Below are 23875 nucleotides of genomic sequence, written 5' to 3'. Positions count from 1 at the left end.
TGTCTGGCTCTGTTTTAGGGCTCCCCTGGACTGTCTCTTGGCAGTAAGTGGTTGTCCTTGTGACTTAATGGACAGCCAGAGTGATTGAAAATGCCTCAAGAATAATTGGAAGTAACATCTAGTATTCTAATGTACGTGGGTATATCTTGCATAAACCACTGAATCAGTTTACATTTCTCCTATCATTCCTGTATTTCTTTCACGTCATAGGCCATGACTGCATCATTAGCCGTCATAAACATGAAGGGATGGGCTTTTTTTATGTTCCTGGCTCTGCTCATCTCTTGGCGACTGGTCGAAAAAACAAACAGCCTGCACTGAAGCGTAACTCTCATGATAAATCCTTCAGTAAAATAAGTGTAACTGGATGTGTTTATCCAGTAGTCCTTCTCATCGTAATGTAGTTGATAAATGTCTCATGAATGGCCCAATCTCAAAATAAGGAATGCTGCTCTGTATGATCTCCATGAACTGTTGTTTATGGCCCCCTGTTGGATAACAAAGTAATGTGAACTGTTCTAACATTTGATTTTTATTGTATGTTCAGCTCTCTATTTATTAGGCTTTGTGTTAGTATGCTGATTGTGATTTTCTTTTAATCAGCAAAATGATTTCAAGCGCTTGTTTTCTTATGGTTGAAAAGATTTGCTTTTTTTTTCTTCTCTGGGTTTCACCTGTGTCAAAAACTTCATAGCCACTGTAAATCATAGCCAGTGACACATAGTCTGGGCTGATTAACCTTAAATGTTTCAAAATGAGTGTGATAGAATATACTGGAATGAAACTGAGGCATGCAGACATAATAAACAGATTGTAAGTTATATTTTTTTTCTTTAAAAAAAAGCTGGACTGATTTGTTTGTATATGTCATTGTAGTTACTGTTTTATAAAAAAAAATATCATATTTGATTGTATTTCCTTTTCTATTGTGTTAAATCTATTTTGTTTAAAAGTTACAACAGCTCCAAGGAGTTTACCTGATTAAAAAGTAGTTTTATTAAATCAGAAGTCAGCCGAATTAAAACAAAGACATAAGAAGCTCATCAGTGTTAGTCTCACAATATGATTATGAAAGGATGTCATTTTAAGGCATGGAGCAATTCATGTGTCCTAAATGTAGTTTCTTTACGTTATATATAAGTTTTCTCACCGAGATTAAGATTCTGTTAATAAGGATCGTTTTCTAGAAAAATGAGGGAAAAGGTGTAAATTTACTTTTTAAAAGCTTGATTACACAGAAGTCCACCGCAGGTTTTTCATCTCTCAGTGAGAATGTAGCCTTAGGGGTGGGGCCTGTAATGCCCTCTGGCAATACTGGGGTTTGGATGCAAACATCACGGCTTTGCAACTACTTGTCTGAGTTGGATGCAGTTCGAGCCTCAAAGTGGATTTAAAAAGCGCACCTCGCAGTAGATTCAGTGCAAACAAGCGCCTCGACTTAAAGAGGACGAAAATAAGTGAGAGTGACCTCTCCCAGCGGAAAATCATGCTCTTAATAATCTCTTATACAGCGTGTAATCTTTGTCGGAGGAATTCATTTATTATCCTTTGCACATTTCCTACCTTGTGCATCCTCTAAATTGAGGAAGAGGGAGTTGTCGCGTTATTGTGGGCCGATCACAAAAATCAGATGTTATAAACATGAGCAGAAAAAGGTTGCATGGGGGTATCCTGTAGGAGGAGTTCTTTGTGACCAAACAAGCAACGGATTTTCCCTTATAAAAAAGGAAACTGAGCCCCGACCGTTCATTGATCTGTTTTATTCTCCAATGAACAGGTGAGTGGAGGACATTATGTCGTATATTCTCAAATTTGGGTTCATACTTTGTCATTAGACACAGAAAATGGTTTTAGGTAGCTTAACACAATGAAAATATGGTTATTATTATTAGTGTTATTACTGATGATGATGATATTGATGTATATCTTTGTTTTTCCTTCTATTTTTTGTTTTACGAATCCTTATGATTAATTGAACTTTTGTATAGAGTGACAATTAAATTTGGCACCACTGTATGCAGAAATAGAATGGGAAACCTGTATAAAGACTGGGTTGAAAAGTATAGAATATTTCATTATTGCACAAGCATACCACAGCTATATGTCATCCTCTGGAGCAACATAAATGTCAAGGAAGAGATTTTAAAAATAAGTACAGTGTGAACAGCAGATATGCTTCACTGGGGACAGGTGGAAAGTTTGTGCTTGATTTTTCTTCACCAAGACGAGTGTGATGCAATTTGCGGTAATCCAGCATGGTGTGAAAACGTCTGGAGGAGAGCTGACCTGTACTCACCTGACCTTCTCAGTCTTAAAACAAAACTTCCAAAGAAAGATTGTGGTGGTGCTATCATTGGAGTAAGTTGCTAGTTGCCTTTGTGAGATGTTACAATTGCTGCACATAAGACCTCATATTACCTGAACTCCATCAGCCACAGCAGACAGAGTGAGCATCAAAATTGCTGAGATGCAGCTAGGTGTTTCTCTCTGTGCAGATAGTGAACGTTCAGCTTTTCAGTTTTCTTTTTCATCCTTACGTTCCTTTCTTTGTTTCTTTATTTTTGCATCGCGCATTCAAATTTATATGGCTGAATGTGAATATCAGGGATTTAGCAAATCAGCATTTGGTTGAAATTACTTGATAGCAGCCATTGCTCTGCTTACAAGAGCAGACACATTTTTGAAGCAAAATTAGCTCATTTGAAAAGCTAAGTGTACTTTACTATTTACAATTAATTAAATCTAAAAATCATGAAGAGGTTTGCAAAGGAACGAGGGAAATGTTGCCTCAAACTATTTGGTCATTCTTATGTGACGAAATAGGTATCATCACTTGAATAATCTCATATCTATGCCTTCTGAGTCTCAAAGTCCTGAGTAATTGCAAATACTTCTATCATCTCTTTTTCATAACCTGCTCATGAATTTTAGGTGTATCTAAGATATATATACATAGATAGCCTTTTTTCAGCTTTTAGATATACCAGTAGATATAGAGTTACAAGAATAAAGTTCATCGAAGGGGATTTGCAACCCTGAGTTCAAAGTTGTGGCACCTTCTCATGTTCAACAAATTCCCAGAGTGGGAGCTCTTTTTCAGTGTCTGAATAATTGATAGATCAAACTTAGGACCTACAAAGGAGGCAATTTAATCTCTTGATTATTTGATGAGCCCAGCTTAGTTTCAGTGGACTCTGCTGAATGAGGCTCATTGGTGAGGAAAGACAGTTTAATGCATGAGGGAGCAGAAACAGAGAACTTCTCAAACTTACAGGTGCCACAGTTGACCTGTGACAGGATGACCATTAAAAAAACAAAACATTTGTATTGCAGATGGACTAAGAGCTGACAACTATTGTCTGATTTCTGTACTCCATTCCTATGTCTATAGAATGTGAGAACATATATGGATGGGCTGAGATGGGCTTTTGGTAGGTATTGCAGAACTGTAGGAATTTTAGGTTATGATAGAGGCTCTGGCACATGTCTTGAGTTACTTAGTGCTGGAAATGTTGAGCTCTGACTAATCCAGAGACTTTTTATTTCCCATAATCGAATCGCCATTTGTTAAAGACACAAGCAGATGCTACAGTAGACTGACTGTGCCACCCTTGGCTGCTTTTTGTAAATATGATTTTAGCCCAGAAGTGTCAGTGAGATTGTGAGTTATTAGGTGTTGAGAAGTAAATGAACCGAGACATTCTGAACAGTTTTCTTAATTTGAAAAGCATTCAAGTAACCTGCCCCAATGTTAGGTTTTTAAAAATTGTTAAATATTAGAAAAGAGAGGAAATTGGCTTTCCTTCCTATGTTTAGTATTCAGAAATTCTTTATGGTTATGAGTTTATTTTATTTTTTTTATTTCTATATTTCAGACTTCGACAAATACCCCCTTAACCATCAAGTCATACTTAACTTAGTTTAGCTCTAATACATTAAGTTGGGTAACCCCGTATTTTGTGATAATATGGCATTTTGGTTCATTGACACTCTTTTTCTCCGTTCCAGTGTCCAGCATTTGCTCATTATATGGTATGCAACTGAAATGAAACGGAAAAAATTAATATAATTTTTAAAAATTGAAAGATCACATTTAGTCTTTTTGGTGTCGAGCATTATGTGTATGCTGGGTTCTAATGCTCAAAACATTTTAGTTCAGTTCAGCAAAGAGAAATGTGTTGAAATCAGAAATAATTTTGTCCTCTTTGATTTATACTTTAGCACAGAATGTAATGTTGCCTGCTGGAATGCTTAGTGTGATTCAGAGCCACAAGCAACTCAACATCCAAATATGGTCCTATTTTTCTTTATTGAGCTGCGAGGGAGGACCTCCCATTGCTCAGATACTAACATGTTCTGTGTGTCCTCATCACACAGGAGCTGTAAATATAGGCAGCGCATGACACTATCTAAAAAAGATCTCAACACCAAATATGACAAAGGCCTTCAGTCTGAGCTTGTGTTGCATTTCCCAGAGACAATGCTGTATTTCCAAAGAATAAACATGCTCAATTAGTCATTTGGGGCCAGATACAGCTTGAAATGCCACAAACCCAGTATTTTTGGTGTTTGGTTTCCTCATTTTGTGACTGATCATTTCATTAAGCCAGTCATGAGTCAGATTACTGAGACTTCAAATGTTAAAGGGCATACCACAATGAATGCAGTTTAGGCCAAATTACACATCTTTCTTTTACATCTGGTTAGAATTGAACGTCACTGGTTAAATGTGTGGACAGCATAATGATAATATCTTCGTGCCATTGGAAAAAAATATTTATGTTTATGTTCTCAACTAAAATGTTGGTTTATTCTCTTTCTTGGTGACTCTTAGATTGGGAAAAAGGATATCACTCTGGTCTCTGAACTGCAAATACAAAGATACAGCCATCTTCTAACTAATTGAGCTTCGCAGAGAGACTTAAGGTAATACATCTACATTTGTAATTTTATGAGGGGTGAAACTGGGGGGTTTCTTTTTTTTTTTGGCCAGGCACTGTAATTCTGGAGACTTTTTATAACTGTTTGATATTAGGCATCCAGCCAAGACCCAAGAGAGTGACTACACCTTGCCAGTAAATAGCCAATAAATCTTTAACTTGTAAATTTAACAAGACTATTTTGTAGTGATTAAGCAAGAAATATTGTGCTAATAAGCTTTAGTAGTGCTATCAGGGAGACTTTATCACTGTTGTATGGAGCCAGAATATTTACTTCCTTTGGTTCCAGTCTTTATTTTAAACTAATAAGGTTTAGATTCATATATCTTAAATGGCCTGAGATGACAAGCAACATATTTTACTCTCAGCAAGAAAATAAATAAGCCCATTTCCTTTTTCCTGTCTTCATCAGCAGATCCTGATTCAAATAGATGCACTGGCACACATACACAGAAACCTGCGGCCATCTTTTATCAACTTGCAAACCATTTTTCTTAATGCGGCATGTCCTTGTGAGCTCAGGCACTCACTGACAACAATTCTACATCAAACAGCAGGCTGCTCCCTTCCACCTCTCCCTAAGCTTCATGGGTTGACCCACAACAACTTCAGCACGCCTCCTCTTCATCCTCTGCTCAACCCTGTGACACCAACCTCCCCCCTCATCCTACCGCCCCGGTCTGTTTGCTCGCTCCACTTGAGCCACCACCAGTGTGATGGCTTGTTGTGCCTCAGGCTTGTTTGGATGTGCACTCACAGCATCACCCTCCATTTCTCAGACTTGTGGATATATCAGCGAGTAAAGTGAAAGATACAAAGGGACTCTGGGGAGGGATAGAAAGAACGAGGACAAGCTGTGCTACGAGAGAGAAGAAGGATCATCAGTACCCACAGCAGAGGGATCCACCTGTCCCACAGTGGAAGGGGACCCCCCCTACCTGATCCATCTGGTTGCAGGGGGGGACCTTGCATAGCCTGGAAGGCAACAGAGACTATGCAGCTGGGACTGGTGGCGATGGCAATGATCTTTCTCAGCTCCATGGGTCACAGCGATGTTGTCAAGCTCTCGAAAGCAAGAAGGCAGAGACGGGGTAAGTTCTCACCTTGTCAGTTTCTCTTGTTTGTGCGTTTTCTTGTTCCACAGCAGCAAAGCTGCTTTTCATTTCTGTGGTCTGAGTCACTGCCGTGGATGTCTTATAAACATTTAACAAAGAAAGTAAAGATAACATTTTGTTTATTTTCCCCTCATTCATATTTGTTTTTCCAAGGCGGGTAATGTTAGGGTTAGAGTTTCTCCTGAATAGCTCATCTTTCGTCCTCTTTTTTTAGATAATTCCTCTTTTAGTTTATGTAAAAACTTTATGGGTCTTAGAGCTGTTTATAGAGGGTTTTTTTGATGGCTTCACTCTCAATGTCATTGCTCTTTTCGTGTCTTACTCTGTAGAAACATCATGGAGTGAGTACCTGACAGTTCTATGCTCTCCCTTGGATCATGCTATTGATATTGTTGTAAGCATTTTTTCTGACCTCACGCAACCACAAAAACAGTACTCAGTTCGACTTGTAGTATATCTCTGGCCGCAAAGCCTCTGTGCTTGTGTTTCTTTCAGCTCTGAAATAATTCCTCCTTTACACACAAAGAGCTTTCAGTCAATGCCAAGCTCGCCTCAACCTCTCGGAGCCAGGATTCATATAATACCACCGCTGGCCACAGTAACAGATGTGGTGCTGATACAATCACGCATACAGGAAAGGAAAAGTCATAAAAATCTACTATTTTTACAGTGTATAGCATACACACATATATGTATGCACAATGATGCTGTCATAGTTCATTTTGTGGCATTGTATTAAAGACATGAGTCCCCTCTACAATGTCACAGTCACTTGAAGCTTTTGCTTTCTAGATATGGAAGATGTTTGCAATTTACACTTCTGATTTACAGCTTTTACATCTGTAATATGATCAGATTCAGTTTTTGTCTACTATAACCCCTGGTAGGCAAATAGCTGGGGACAGAAGATCTTATTTTCTTTCTTTATCGTCTTTCCGTGTTCCTTCTCAGAACAAATTCACTTTCAACCAAAGATCAATAGTTTAATAGTCAGAGAGGAGAGTGGACATATTGGTCCTTTTCCTTCAGAAAGCACAAACTCTTTAAAACAGCATCACATATTCTGTGATGGTAAAGATATCTCCATTACCAGAGCCATTATCAATTTTATCATCATTTGGTGAGCAGTAAAACTTAACCCCAATTACTTCAGGTTATCATTACGCAGACACTGAGCAATCTGTTCATGGAAGAATCCTTTTAATGATTTTACCTTCTAACTTATCACTGGGAGGCAGGGCAGCACAATGAGTGTATGCAGAGCTGATGGAGCACAGGACTGTAGATGAACTCAGATGACTGTTGACTTGTTTTGTCTCAGAATGGTTCCTAGAAATAGGATGTCCACCTTAAAACATTTTAACATTTTTAGATGACTGCTTGTGTGCATCTTGTCTTTACTTGAATGAAGGAATTTGATTCATGTCTGTGCCAGGGATGAAGAAAATGAAGAGCAAAGGCATCTGTAGTGCTTTTTTGATCAGAGGATATTTGTTGGTTTGTCTCCATTCTCTTTGCATTCATGTCAGTCAGCATTGTAGTTATCTCATCCATAACTTTTGAAAATCTTCAGCAAGATTATGTTGCATATAAACCCCCTGTTTGTTTGAGAGTTGGCATTATTATGACATCTCTCAGCCTAGATGGGAGTATAATATTGCAGTTACCTGATCTCACTGGGCAGCATGTGAACAAATGCCCTTTTTTTCCTCTTATAAATTCATAAGCAGCTGGAAACAATTTGATTTTTTATGTGATGGTACACTCTGTTGTTCTGTTACCTACCTCATTGTGGCTGTTCTCTTCTCTCTGTTTACCTTATGTTTCCACAGTTAGTACTGAAGGGCCACCATCTTGCCCAAAAGGCTGTGACCGATGCTCTGAGTACAATGGATGCATTAAATGTAAGCCCAAGCTCTTCATCTTCCTGGAGCGCAATGACATTCGTCAGATAGGGGTGTGCCTTGCTTCCTGTCCCGTGGGATACTTTGGTATGAGGAACCCAGAAGGCAATAACCGATGCACCCGTGAGTTTTTCGACTCTTACAATCAACACGGCAGGTGTTAGTGGTACATCAACAGGATGTGAGTGGGTATGTTAAACTTGTAGATACACACTTGGAATCCTCTGAATACATGAAAACCTCAGCCAGCTCATCACTCTGTAAAACCCCTCACAGCTGATGTCAAATCAAGCCTGCAGTTTATCTTTGACTAGCCTGTTTATGCAGGTATTTAGGAGTATTTGAGTGAGTAAAGAAGAAAAGGAGAGATTCTGCCTTGATTAGTGTTTCCTATTTGCTGTACAATTGATTTTCCTATGTGATTTTATGTAACTTTGTTTTACTAATAACAGCATAACTCTTATTTATTCTCACTGAGTAAGATGTTCTCCCTTATTAGTGAGTGCACAACAAGAAGGAAAATGCAACTTATGCACTGATATAGGTAATCACTTGATGATTGTGAAATTGTTAAGCTGTTGTTACTTATAAAAGAAAAACAAATCCAGCAATATATTTGCTGAACTGCAGTGTAAGCACTGAAATGGTATTCATTGTGGTTATAGGCAGGTTTGGCTCATCTGGATGGCAGGCAAAGCAGTGACCACACTCACAGCACTTAACAAACTTACTTTGTTTTTTTTTTTCTGGTGGCACTAGTCCTGTGCTTTTCAGGGAGGAGTGCCAGCAACTAAGTCTGTTGTCTGTTTTCTCTTATGTGTGGGAAGAAATACGGATTGGACCAAAATCCCAACAAAAACATTTCTAATGCCTTGTTGTTTGTCTGTTTTTTTTATGTAAAAGGATGTCTATGTTTTTCATTTGGCCTCTATGTTCACTAGGTTCACATCAGGGCACAGTGCATGTTAGTTGTACCTTCACTTTCACACATACAGTATTTCCTAATGAATCCTGCCTGTGTTTCCAAATAACTGAAGTACTGAGTAGTTTTGAAATTTTAAAACGTTTTTACCATATGTCTGATAATGAGATTCACTACTTCTTTCTAATTTCAGGTGTCCATTGATTTGGTTTTCCATTGTGCCTTCTGAAAGATGTTGGTCAACTAAATTATGTTTTTAGTGTTCAAGACCATGCCAGATGAAATTTACCACCCTGGTTTAAATGAATACATATTTTCAAATTTGGGATTTCAAATTTAGAAATTTTAAAAACAGGAGCTGCATTTTAAGGCAGTCAACATAATCTTTACTCAATTCAATAACAGATGGGATATGTGAGATCCTTACATATTTTATTATTTCTTTTAAATATTATGAGTTTTTAACTGTTTCTAAGATTTTTTTCTATTGCTGCTTACTACAATTTCAGATGTTTATTTTCATTCTTAATGCAGCATTAATACGCTGTCTAAGTTTGTTACAAAGAAGGCTGAATTTACCCCACAAATTCTTTTCAGAGGCCCTCAGTGGCTAACCTGGGTTATTATCCATTCATCTCACTTCATAAATGTCATCCCAGTCTTGTTAGCAACATTTGTCTTACATTGCAGAGCTGCAAATATCAGTGCTGTCAAATTTAGCTGTCACAGAACATAAGGATCCCACTGAAGAATTCAGTGTTAGAGGATTTCTGTTAGAGGAAGCACGAACACAAGTTTACTGATTCCCACTTCTCATTTTGAAAGATAAAATGAACTATGTGAATAAGGAAGTGTTTTTAATGATGAAGCTTAAAATTTTGTTATTTTTTTCCCCTTTAGTGTTTGTTATTATCCAGATTTTAAGATGTTTATGATTATATTCAGAGCTTTGATGAGGTGTGGAGAAACCCTCTGTTGAGAAATCCACTGAAGCAGCAGCAAGTCCTGGATGTACTCGTTCAAACTCGCCATCCAAAAAACTGTGCAGCATGTGTTTTGAAAAGACGACGGTGACTCCCCTCTAAATAAACCCTGTCTTCTTTAATCCCTAATAAATCTCTCAGAGGAAATAAAAGTTAAGCTCCTATGTTCTTTCTATTGAGAACAGGGAATGTTGAGAGTGAATATTATATTACAACAGAACTTAATTCTGTGTTAGTAGCAGAACATTTCCAGAAAAAAATTAGGTAAAAAGGAAAACATCAACTTATAGACTTTAAATGTTCCTTAAAGCTGAACTGATCCCTCTCTTTTTGTCTCTCCTGTATTTTGTATTTTTCAGAATGTAAAATAGACAATTGTGAAGCGTGTTTCAATCGCAATTTTTGCACAAAATGTAAGGAGGGCTTGTATTCACACAGTGGCCGATGTTACGTCAGCTGCCCTGCAGGACAGCAAACTGCCAATGACACTATGGAGTGTGTCGGTGAGTGATCTTTAACCTGAATGGAGTTTCTTTTCTGTCCGTTTATTTCATCATTAGAAACAACAGCATTTACAGTAAAACTCTCGAGATACTTAAGGGCCTGAAGCCCTAACAGGCCTTTCTTGCATTGCATGGGGTTCCTTTACATTGATAACTCCAACACATTATCAGTTTCTTAAAAACTGTCTAACCTGTCCCTCCCCTTCTACAAATCTATCAAAAAAGCACGCAAATTGTTTTCATCCATAGATTATTTAAACTTGCAGGGGTTTGAAAAGCACGTCGTGAAGCTACGGCCCATTCATTCAGCACCTCAATTGTTTGTGTATTTTTTTTTGTTACAGGTCAGCCTGCTTCAGAGTGTGAACTGGGAGAGTGGAGCCCATGGAGTTCCTGTATGAAAAAGAACAAAACATGTGGATTTAAGAAAGGCTCACAGTCTCGGGTTCGTGTACCCCTTCCACAGATTCACAGTCCAGATACCTCCCCAGCCTTTGTATCCTCGCAGACCTGCGCTCCAGAGACACAGAGAAGGAAGTGCGTTGTGACCAAGATGCCTTGTCCGAGAGGTAAAACAAATGCATACCCCAAAACACATTCATAAAAGAGGGAATCATATTTTACAGAGATTCCTTAATAAAAAGCTCATAGTTTTAGGCTTGTAATCAGATGACTCTACTCAGATGAGTAAACAGTAAGCTACACGGGTTTTGTGAAATGTGTCTGACGTTAATATGATGACTGATGGACCCATTACTCAGTATTCAAAGCCTGCATTCCCAGCAATGTGTCTGTGACCCACGGTGTATTGATTGCGTTTAGTTTGGCAGATCGCACAGAAGGATACAGAATCTCTTGACGTTACCGCAAGTAAACAATAAACTTCATCAACCAGTCAAACAGATGAAGGGGGGGGGGGGCATTACGCACTGCTAGGCTGGACCAGGATCAGAGCTAGAAAGAGCTATTTGTTTTGATGAGCACTGAAGCGCAAGGTTTACACAGTCATGACATGTTTGCTTGGGCTCTTTTCATCCACACAGCAGCAGGCTCTCCGGCAGGTTAACAGTCATTCTCACCAGTCAGTGGCCATCATTAACTTTGACAACAGTTTATTAGTCGCTCTTGGCCGAAGGAGTAAAACGTTTATAAGCAGTGGTGCCAAAATGATAAACACTGGAAAAACAGAGGATCTGTTTAACCCCGTTAATTCATATGATTAGTTCTCCTGAACCGCAGTAAGATTATAGCTACTTAAGAGTCATTAACAAATTACTTTCTCTCAAAATGCCCCAGTACCTCAATCTCTTTTACATAATGTGCCAATTTTCACAAGTACTAGAAACCTAAATTTTTTTACAAGACCTAAGAGAACTTTTCACCTGAAGTATTTCAGTATTTATTGAACAGTGGCACGCTTAGGGGATTTGGGCAACAGCAGCAATATTGCATAAGAATATTTGTGCAGTGTTGGTAACAGTGCAGAAGTTGCAACATGTAACAGAAGATCTTCCCTGATATGCCACATATGAGTAAACAGGGTGAAGGTTTGAGTATTCTGTTGCCATTCTCTAAACTTGGAAAGTTCCCTCAGGGTTGTAAGTCTAAACAACAGAACATCATCTGATATTGTCCTGTACAGATCTGCTGTCATGTCTGAAAGGAAAGAGGGTTGTAGTTATTCAGTGATGTGGAGACTCATCATGGGACAGGCTGCGATAGCACAAACTGAAGTGTGAAAAAAAAAAAAAAGCACCTTGTCTGATGTTTCCACCTTGGAAAAAAATTCAGCTGTGGGCCCAAAACGAATAATTAACGTGAAATATTATAAACTGTCCGTTCTAAACTGTGTGCAGAGGTAGCTGATATTTATAACAAAGAAAGGATGATATGTGAGGTTTCATCTGACAAGTTATGAGTCATAGAAGCTTTGTGGATTGTGTAATAACCCACTGTTGATGTTAAGGGAGCTTTGTAGTAATGTTTTTCCTCTCTTCCTCTGCTAAATACTTGTATGAGAATAAAGTGCATATTGCTGCCAAAATGCACAGGAATTAATTTTACTCTAAGAGGTAATTCATAGGTGATGGCACCATGACTGTAGTGAATAAGTTCATATGGGGAAATGAGCACAGCTGTGGATTCATCTGTGGGAGCTGGCTGGCAGGCTATGTAAAACACAGGGGGCAGACCTTGTATAACATTAGTGATTTAGTGGTCTGAAGATCTCATGCTTTGTGTTGATTTCGCTGCAAATCCCCCTCCACACACACACACACACACTTTCCCTACCTCCCTTTCCTGGAGCTCCATAAAAAAGATCTCATGTGAAAACAGAATTTTCTGGATGTGTTATTGCATTTGTCAAGCAAAACTGTTTGGCTTGGATGTACCGGAGGTGCAATCAGGGCTGTCATAAACTGAGGGAGTCCCCCTCTCTTGGCTGCTTTAGTGATTTGTTAGAGGAGCAATTAAGTCCTCACACAGTGAGCACATCAGCTCAGATACATCAGTGTTCGTTTGAGGCCTCGTCAGTCAGGCTTCACTCTTGTTCATCATGCCTCATTGATTTAAACTCCTCAAGCTCAGTGTTAAGTGTGTGTTTAAATGGTTGCTTTGAAAACTCAGAAAGGTGTTTATTGATGTCAGACATTAATGAAGAGCATACTGGACAGAATCTTGCATGATTTCAGCCAGGTCAACAAGTGAGTGTTTATTGATGTCTCCATGATTTTGGCACAAATGATTCCAAACAGATGAGCTTTTTTTGTTGTGCACTATTATGTGGCTATTTATACTGATATGTTTTATTGACATTTTAGTGATTTCACAGGCCTACATTCAAGCCCCTGTTTTTTCAGTTTATTCTTTTATCAAAAATGTGTATGAAATATTACAAAAATAGCAATAGACAAACACGGTGTCACCATAACCTCTTCCATTGTCAGCTGTACAGTAAACACAATTTGGCAAGTTTTCACTCACTTTTAGGCTGTGCAGACACTCTCAGTGCTTAGCAAGCATCCTCCAGCATAACTACCCTCCCTCAGATACACAAAATCAAATACTTTTTACTGCTGCTTAAACAAAAGCCATCTGAAACTAGACAGAACTTCCATTTCCACTTTGTGACAGCTCTTCATGTTGTCAAAGGCCATTAATAGGCCCTTGACAATGTTTAACTCATTATGGCTGAAGTCATTTTGAGGTGATTTATTTGACAGAAAATAGTCACTTCACTGTCAGTGCTCTTACAGGCAGTTTGAACTGCAATACAAAATCTAGATCTAAGCCTGTCTCTTTCCTAAAGATAAATGTGTGGAAATTAAGCACACAGTGATGAATGCTTGTATTTAGAGAGCAATTATACTCTTAAACTGTCTGACAGGTGTGAATAAGAATGCATGAGCCTAAGCAGAGAGGAGAGTGGAGGAGTTTGAGAGTGTGTCAAGTGAGACAGGGGAGTGAGCAGCTGTTAAAACAGAAATTAAACAGACTATGAGCCCACAGCCAGAATGACCCCATGTGCTCAAGTATTGCAGTGCTTTGCTAATGTTAATGTTGGCCTGTTAGCATGCTTTGAAAACTATCTAATCTGCTTTTGTAAAAGTCAGACTATGCAACAAATATTAGTTGCTTTTTGCAAATACAGCAATTAGACTTGGGTCGGCATCCCTGGCTCAAAGAATGAGCGTGACAATCAGGGGCAAGCCAACTTGTCACATACAATTCTAGACACTTGGTTAGGAGCCCTTTGTGTAAGTTTTTAGTGTATAGGGTACTCCTAAGCTTCTGGGCATTAAGTAATGCACAAGCTAATAAACTGCAACAGGAAGACATCAATGAGGTTATCGTGGATAACAAGTAAGGCTCATCACGGCCCATGTAAGAAGATTAGAAGGTGGGAGGGTGGATAGACACGTCATTAGTGATTGTGATCATGTTCTCATCCAGTCTTAAGACTTTTCACAGCTCCCTGGGTTATAGTTTGGTTACAGTTTGTAAAATGTCATGGTTAGATGGTTAGTGTTAAAAACACTACAAAATACTTAAAAAAAAAAGGCTGTTGACATTATTTACTTGCATATCCCTGACTGTTTTAGCAGCAGGTCTGGAAATCCTGCTCATTAAAAACGAACTCCTTGGAGGTACCCTATATATTCAAACCAACATAGCAGGCTACTGACCAAGTGTCAGTATGAGATGGGTTAGGAGTACAAATCAGCTGAGCTGCTGTGATCAAGTGTGCTGGAGACAGTGGCAGAATGAGCTTTAAATCAGGAAAATTAAACCACAATTTTTTAAGTAAATATGTCTACATCTCCATGGATCTTTACGTAGCCCAATAGAAAGGCGCCGCAGAGGATTTTATCTGAAAGTCCCCATGCTAGCAGAGACAGAGCAGAGTGGAGAGAGGATAAAACAATTTTGACCGATGGTTACATTTCTAAGGGTAAAAATGAGAACCATAAGAAATACTAATTTCTTTACAATGCATCTACAAGTTGTAACAAAGAAACAGCACTGAAATTGTACATAAAGCTTAAATTGTCTGCTGTATGCAAAAAAGACTCAAAAATTGTATGATGACAAAAAATGTCCTTAGTCTGTTCCCTATAGACTTGCAGCTTACACTACATGATAAGATGAATACTGAACATCTCGCTACATCTATCATAGCCTACACATTTGACAATGTTGGTTTGGCCATAAATGCTAATAGAGATTAAAGGGGTGATGGTGGGAGCTATTAGTACATGCACTTCCAACTAGTTCATTAACCATCCCCACACATTTTCATAGTCATACACTTTCATTGTTATACTTCCCTCTCATTCGTAAATTATAAGGGTTAAACGTTAAAAAAAACACACTTAGTATGTACAAAGTTGGGTATAAATGTCACAAATTAAATGCTTATGTGTATGGAATTATTCACAATTAGGCCTTAAATATTTTACCATTCATGAATTTAATTTCTCTTCATGTCACCTGGGAATTATCCAACAAAAAACAGCACACTACTGACATGTTGCCATCTCATGATTTCTGACCCTGGACTGTGACTTTGCTATGTTTTAGAGGTGTGGAAAAACTTACTTATCCCACATTCTCTGTTGAGACTGGGCAAACAATATATGTTTGTTATGTTTGTATTAAAAACCCTTTAAGCACAACTTTTCATGCATCATTTATTCCCCCTATTCCCCCTAACAATCCATGTTTCTGTTTTCTTAAACCAAGCTGGGGCACTGCTATACAAAACAACAGCTGATGACAAATAACTTGCAAGAACTTTGAGAATAGAATACAATAGAATACAGTGGTTATATTTTCTGTGCATTCTCATTTCAGACAGAAAGAATAAAGATGACAGACAGGATGATACAAACAGGGGGGAGAGGGAGAATGCACGTGGTCGAGGACGCGAAGGCAAAGAGGGAAGAGGTGGAGGAGGAGGAGGAGGAGGAGGAGGAGGAGGAGGAGGAGGAGGAGGAGGAGGAGGGAAGCGGAGAAAAGGCCAGAGCAGGACCACAGCTGCTCCCAACATCACAACCAGCTCTGTCACCTAAACTCAAAGGCATGCTGGGTGAGGCTGAAAGACAAACTGGGACAATGTCTCACCCAGCAGCACCAACCACAGACAGAAAAGTGTTAAAAGAATGGATTACTGCTGCTAAACTGCATTGTAGAAGATGCAAGGAGAACTGGAGGACTGCTGCAACACAAGATGTTTCTTGAAACTTTTAGAATCGGTGAACATATCTGGAGACTCACCTCGAAAGACTTGCTGATTTGCAGTTGAAATCACTGCTGGAAAACGAACTGACATCGAAGACTGTTTGCATTTGGTTGGGTCATGGACTGACTATGTAACTCTTGAATTGAACTCTTGGACAGATTCTGTGTTTCAAATACAGCATTAGTAATGGGTTGATACTGAATCTATAGTCTCTGAAGGCTAATTAGGTTAATGATGTCTTCTGATTTGAACCACAATCTGTATTTCATTTGTTTTTGGGTTCTTTAAAAGGTGGCAGGTGGAACTCCTCAACAGTCACGGTGCATGATGTAAGAACATTGAATAGTATAAAGTCTTGGTACCTTTATTTTCCATTGTGAGATTAAACAAAACAAAGGCACTGGAAATTATTTGGAGTTGTTGAGGATAGAAAGTCTTCAGAATATCATTTTATTGATGGAATCTGTTGCAAAACTAGATGATGCATAGGAGGATTGCTGGGCGCACAATTCATATCCTTCTGATTTCTTCACAAAAACTTGCCATTTTATCACTTTGTGCTTGTTTCAAATGAAACGTTGATGTCTTGTATATGAAAAAATATCTGGACAGAAATGAGTATTTGCATGACACAAAGTTGCATGTGTGTGCAAGTGCATGCATGAGTCAGTTTGTCTACCTGAAGTTTGGGTGTTTGCGTACTTTATATGCATTTCTGCACGGATTCAAGTTAGTGTTGTTTGTACATGTTTGTTGACGTTTGCACATACAGTATGTGTTAATACTGGTCTTATAGACTGAAGGAATAAAGTCTGGAAAAAAAAGAAAGACATGTAAATGCACAGTGATATATCCTATATGCATTAAATACAGTTACACTGATTATAACATAAGCCATCAAATCATCAGCTTTTGAGTAATCAGTATGTTTTCAAAAGGATCTGAAGATTTTGCACAATTATTATGTTTCCTACAGCACATATTTCAGAGCAATCATAGCATTTTGCAAATGTATTTTCCAAAAGCTGGCTTAATGACTTCGTATATACAGTGAGAATGTGTTTTGGTTATTTTTTCCAAGGAAGTTTTATGTGGGTCTGTTTTAAACAAGATATCAGTTTCTGAAGAGGTTGCACGCTACATTATTCTTTCGTACTATAGATTGTGATACTGAATATGTCAAGCTGTGTTTATCAATATTAGTATCATTATGTATAGCTTATTCTGTGAAGGACTAAATAAAACTCAGAAGAAGCTGATGGTGTTTCAGTCATACACTGAATTTGCACCAAGTGATTGCCACATGTGTACATGACCGATAGTTACACGTTTTACAAAAATGTATAATTCTTGTATTTGACTTAAAATTTCAAATGAGGGCTGCACAGTGGTGTGGTGGTTAGCACCGTTACCTCACAGCGAGAGGGTTCCAGGTGCCGGGTACTCCGGCTTCCTCCCATCGTCCAAAAACATGCATGTTTGGTTAATTGGTTGAATGTGAGCGTGTGTGTGGTTGTTTGTCTCCGTGTGGCCCTGCGATGAATTGGTGACCTATCCAGGGTGTACCCCGCCTCTCGCCCGATGACTGCTGGGATAGGCTCCAGCCCCCCCGCAACCCGATCGGCAGATTAAGCGGGTATAGAAATCGGATAGATGGAATTTACAATCTGGATAATATTTTCTTAGTTTTGACCAATTTTAGGCACTCAATATGGACAGTTTTTTGAGTTATCAGGATCATAGGAAAAGACAAAGCACGGTCTGTCAAACTCAACAAATCATCTGTGGGGTCAGACTTATGGGCAGGAAAGAGAAATCTAAATATAAACCTAAATAATAATTGTATTCTATGGTCTCTCACACACACACAAACTAGACAATGCAGAAGTACTGCCTAAATTTTATTTGGATTTGATACTCATTTTTGCCTCCAATTACAGTAAAATGGCAGATGATCTGGCTATGTTGATGTTGTACCAATAAAATACCAAATTTGGGTAGATTTCTGCAACGTCATCAACCTTTATTCTCACTATATTTACTTTATTCTCTCAAAAATCAGTGATTACTTATAAGTGTTGTTACATCATCAATAGATACATTAGCCAAAAACAAAATCAAGACTGCTATTTTAATGTTAACAAAAACGCTAATTATATTTTTATTTTACAGACTAAGCAAATCTATGACGAAAAAAGTCCGTCTTGGTTACTTTGAGTGATTTTGGAAATTCCACATCTTATTTTTTGGCCAGAATTTCATAAAAACACCAGAGAACAGGGGAAAAAAATCTCTGGGAGTGTGTTGTTCCCAAAGTATCCAATTAATAAAGCTATCTGCTGTTATGGCATGGTTTTCCTTAGGCTACAGGAAGCCATCTTGGGAGGTGGAAGAGCTTAGATGGTGTGATGGGATAGTCAACATCACCGGCCAAATGTTGGCGCCTGTGCAGGGGTCGTAAAAGCAGAGACAGAAATAAAAACTAATGGTGTGTCATAGCCAGATGGGAGGGGGGTGTACCATGCATTGGCCCCACAACAAAACAGCCGTTTCTCATTACCAAAGGGGAGGGCAGGGGGAATGGTAGAGTATGCACCGTAAATTACACATTCATCGCTCTTTCTGACCATAAATTCTTGCCCTGGCCTCATTGGACAGAGCTCGCCAACTCTATATGTTTTTTACTCTCCTCTTTCTCACTTTAGTGTTTTCCAAGATAAATGAATGGTAAATCTGTTGAGTATATGGGTACCCGTGATTTGCCAAAATCCTTAATGCAGAATGACTTCAATACTTTAGTTTGGCTTTCAAACTTGGCCCCAGGGAGTGCAGGAGGTCAGCAGGGAGTACCCTATCATTGTGCACTTGACTTGAACATCCACAAAAGGGTAACATCCCTAAAAGTTTTGTGATATCAGGATGCCAAATAATAGTTTTGGGGTATATCAGGTCACCAACTAAATCACCAGTGATGCCTTCACACTTGACCCTCCTCTGTCTGTATAGTTGCTTCCAACTCTTTAAAGATTAGCCTTTGCAGATGTCCCGTCAACAATCCCACTGAGCCGTGATAATTTCCATTTTTAAAGCCCCACAAACGTCCTCTTTCTGTGGCTCAAGATCTGAAAGGTTGATTCTGGAAATCTACAAAGAGAAAATGTCCTCACCAATCCGAAAATATTCTTGTACATCAGCACTGACAGCTCGGCGTGTTTGATCAGCACCAGATATCTGTAAAAGCAGCGCTGCTAAATCAAAATAGCAGAACTATTTCATGCTTTGGGTAAGCCAGCTCTATTTGTAAAAAAAAAAAATAAATAAATAGAATAAGAGAAGCTGCACCTGATAAAATTCAAATAATAGATGCCATTTTAAATGGAAGTCAAAACTGTAACATCTGAGTGGTCAGGTTGGTAGAGAATGCTCTTTAATCTCCAATGTTCACTGCCATTCCAAGATTTTTTTTCTGGTGTATACCTAACTCTTCTCAAGTAGAATTTCAGAAACAAGCAGGACATTGATTTGTTCGAGTGAGGAAATATATAATGATCATTTTTCAACAAGGGTTCATTCCTCTTTAACGTGATTCAATCCTAATTCTTCTTTGGCTGACAATAAAGTAAAAAAAGCTTTGCTATGGGAGGTGAACAGTTTCTGCTTTTAGGACTGCATGATGCTTGACATGTACTGCCCCCTTTTGGATCAAATCAATATTACATCATCTTTAGTAACTAATACAGCTGAATCCCATGCAATTGTCTACTCAAAAAAAAAAAAAAAAAAGTTGTGGGCCTTTGGTGTGTAATGATAGACCTGGAATCACTGAATATCTGGAACAAATCAATCTACTAAAGCAGCCTCAGCTACAGTTATTATCTATATTCTTAAAGAAACATAATGGTAAAAAGCAGCTGAAAGTAAGCTGATGCTTTGCACACATGCAAAAATTAATGCTAACACTGTGCCTTAGTTTAGTTTGATCACAATGCCTCTTTTTATGGTCAGCATGTGTTGCTCCGCTCAGAGGACTTTCAGGGCTTTTGGATGGTCTGAACCCACAGATCATGACCATAAGGCCTAATCTCAATTCAACTTCTCAGCCCTAACAGTTGTCCTGGGACAGTCCTTATTGTATAATGGCCATCTAGCCCTTGACAGGGATGTAAAGAACCCCTTCTCAATTTTTGACAGAATTACTTTTCAGTGATTTGGAAAGCAATCTGGATGTAAACAGACAGTGGCCGTTTGTCATATGGGGAGATATGGATGAAAGGGTTACATAATGAATTTATGCTAATAACAAAAACCTGATACACGTCTTACAGTTTAAGCTCTTTTGAGTCACAAGTTATGTAGTTGTAATGACATAAATATACCACAAGAGGGACCCATAAACACAAATTAGCTGTTTGAGCATTATTAGCTATAATTGATATCTGGGTTGGTGAGTTGTGAGAATACAGTCAAGCCTGCATAAAAATCTCCTGATTCAAATGAATAGCAGAAAATACTTGTTTTTTTCAAATTTTTGTCAGAGCCACAAACCAAAAGTTAAGAGGAAAACAATAAGTGGATGGTAATTACTTTAAATTTAGTCTTTGTAGCTAAAGTCGACTGGTGTACTGAAGAGGTGTCTACCTCAATGTGAACAATTTTCATGATGCAAGTCACAATGTATAAGCCACTAATGTTGAAATATACAATTTCCCCTCCCTTCAAGTAAAGCGAACAAGAATAGTCAAAATCTATCACGTATTGTATAAATCCATCACAAGAGGCTGTAATTTAAGCTGACATGTTTTTATCTCTGTACACTGAGACAAATGCCTTCTTGTGTCCCTGCTGAACTTTTATGATAGATGTGTGACTTTAATTTTCTGTCCTTAACCTTTCATTTTAAATTCTTTCAAAAGTCTGTCTGTGTTTTTCATTGATGGTGTTTTTTTCATTGGAATTGCACATTCCATGACATGTAAACTCAATCTGCATTACACTGAAGAGCAAAATATAGGATTACTGGCAAAAACATGAGAAAAAGTTTAGTGGAAACTAAGCAACAGTAAACACTTGCAGTGTGTGAGAATGGAGAAAAAAAAATAAAAGATCAAGATAAAGACAGCTGAGAATTAATAGAAGACAGAAGAAAATTCATTTATTAACAGTATTCTTCATCCAGCTTGATCCTAATCACTTAAAATATGGCACATCATCTGAGTTTGCCTCTGAGTAAATCATCTTGTAGGACTAATAGATACATCAAGCAGATAATCACAAGATATCACAGCTGTAAATTTTGTACGTAAGCATATTCTCATTTAAAATCTGTCTTTTTGTTGCCTGAGTGAAGACATGGATAAGGATCACTCATACACAAAGAAATGAAGACCATCCCTGTTTTTCTTTTCAGCATTAAATCTATGTGACATTTGAATTACAGTTGACCATGGTCAATCCATTCCTCAAACTTTTGGCATTCCAAACATCTTATCTCCAAACAACTGCTCCAATTCAGCTGCCCAACTGCCAGCAAGAATGGACTGCTCCGAGATGGAGTGCAGAATTCATCTGACACCAGTTAAAGAAAAGCATGCTCAGCAAAGTTCTATTTTTACTCTTTACCCTTAATTCATATCTGTTTCATAAACCCACGCAGATGCTCATACATCCTCCAGTATAAAGGATTTTGTAGACTAACTTCAGTCTGACTGAAAAAGAACAGTAATCAAGAGAGTCTTCATTTCCTGTTAACTGCTTTGGCTTATTGGATCAATCTTCCTCATTTTGTTCACCGTTGTCCTGCGTTTGACTGTGAATCTTTTCTAAACAATCAAAAGAGAATCATTGAACTGTAGCACGCACATGAACCCTGTTAGTGCTTGATACACTTTGTTTTCAATCATTTTTATGATACTCCAAAAATTACAGATAAACATATTGTTCCTCAGACAACACTCAAAGTAAATGTCAGGTGAATGGCGAAAAACGAACTTTCAAAAAGCATGAAAAGTAGTGGAAGTTTGTAGTCAAGCCATGTATCTCCATTTATGTCACTTTTCTAATATTGCCTTCACTTCTGCTTTGTCTTGAGGCTCCAAGCTTTGCTTCCAAGCAAGCTTCAGAATGCATAAGCATCTCAAGCAAATAAGTTATCTATCTCTTAAATCCGAAAATGAAAGGAAAATATGTAACCTAAGCTTGAAATCTGCTAAAAAACAAAGAGTGCTTTCCTCATCAAGGAAGCAAGGAGCAAGGAGAAAGATTTTATTACAAACAGCATATTTTACAATTTATTTCTTCTGGTTTTCAACAAACCAAATACAAAGCAGGACTATGTTCAAAACCGCAGTCAGAGAGTTGATGTTCATAATATTGTTTTGTGCTCATGTCTGAATGACTCACACTCCCACATCACAGACAATTTTAGTTCCAAAACCACTTAAAACCATTGAAAGTGTAAAATATATGTGGAAGGAGTTAATGGTAGCAGAACAAACAAACTATGTGCACTATGTGCACTATGTGCGTGTGACATGAAGTATGGGTGTGAAATGCAAGTGAATAAAAGCTGTATACATGACACTGACTGCACATTTATCAGTAAGAGGTAACTCAATTCTCAGTTCTACTAGTCACTCTTCTAATTTTTGTATATACAGTCAAGTGTAGGGGGTCATTCATTAAGGCCAAAGTGTCAAATAAACTTCATAAGAATATTAAACAGTACACTGACAACAGAACCATAGTAAGAGTTGTGCAAGGTCACCCTCCCGACAGGAAGGACTTTAAGTCAGGTCTGATCAGAGCAGCAGACGTGTTCAACCCTGAACTCTGAAAAAGCAAGGCCTTGTTTTCCTGCTGAGAGCACTCATTACAAGAGTTTAAGGAGCTTCCCACAAGCAAGCACAACTCTTTGACCTCAGATGGGAGTGAATAGAGAGAATGGAGAGGAAGAAAGCCTGGGCCAAGCCACATAGGCTGACTCCAAACCTCGCCAATGAGCACCATCCTCGTGAGTGTCAACTTGGGACACAGTTGTATGTTTTTTTACTCTCTCTCTCTCTCTCTCTCTCACTCACCCTTCTCTAACAGGCCTTCATTACACTGTGAGCCACCACAGCTGCTGTGGAGCATGATGTCGTCTTGTGGCACTTTAGCCAAAAGGGGAAAAAATACATTCAGAAATAAATATAGACCCAAGAGAGAAATGTCTGTCTTTCTCTCTTTGTCTATTTTGGGAGTCACCCAATGGGACCTTCACCTGCTCTTTGCCTGCACACTCTTATACTTATTATAAAAATGCCTGTTGATGTTAAACAGGTATTATGTTTCCATGTCAATCTTCTTTTAGGAGTTAGAATGCTAACATTAGCTGGTAACATGGGACCTGATAATGGTGCTAAAAGAAAAATGAGTGCATCAATAAACTTGTTAGACATTTAACTACATTTAACAGCAAAGGGATATAATTTCAGAAACAATGGGATTTCTCTGAGAAGGCACCACAAAAATGTACAGGTGAGCATGCACTGGCCTGCAATAAGTTATCAGAGTGTAAAACTTGTGTTGAGAACTCATTTTTCCTGAGCTTATCAGAAATTATTTTTCTGGTATTTCAGTTCAACTGTAAACTGATTCTGTTCCACTTCATTACATAAGCTCTTAAGTAGCCAGCAGATACTGAATATACTAAATTAATAGTAAGAGTATAATATCTCAGATATTTTGGGTCAATCCATGTGTGCTGAGGTTACTTGATACAGACGTG

General features: G+C 38.3%; 2 protein-coding genes across 3 annotated transcripts in view; both read left to right on the top strand.

Moving 5' to 3' along the window:
* The window catches only part of stk40 (serine/threonine kinase 40), a 412820-nt gene that overhangs the window by 245258 nt on the left and 143687 nt on the right, over positions 1-23875 (top strand). The gene's annotated exons all lie outside the window — the stretch shown is intronic.
* Positions 4999-17364, top strand: rspo1 (R-spondin 1). 2 transcript variants are annotated; one of them, XM_072393833.1, is made up of 6 exons: positions 4999-6031; positions 7888-8082; positions 10224-10367; positions 10712-10936; positions 15723-15815; positions 15855-17364. In XM_072393833.1, exons 1-6 carry the CDS (start codon positions 5935-5937, stop codon positions 15938-15940), a joined length of 840 nt encoding a protein of 279 aa, XP_072249934.1. In that variant the 5' UTR covers positions 4999-5934; the 3' UTR covers positions 15941-17364. The 2 variants fall into 2 exon arrangements, with proteins under 2 accessions (XP_072249934.1, XP_072249933.1); XM_072393832.1 differs by having other exon boundaries at positions 15723-17364.

This window comes from Leuresthes tenuis, unplaced genomic scaffold, assembly GCF_036924035.1.
Source record: "Leuresthes tenuis unplaced genomic scaffold, fLeuTen1.0.hap1 SCAF_10, whole genome shotgun sequence".
NCBI lineage: Eukaryota > Metazoa > Chordata > Actinopteri > Atheriniformes > Atherinopsidae > Leuresthes > Leuresthes tenuis.
This window is presented reverse-complemented; position numbering and strand designations above follow the sequence as displayed.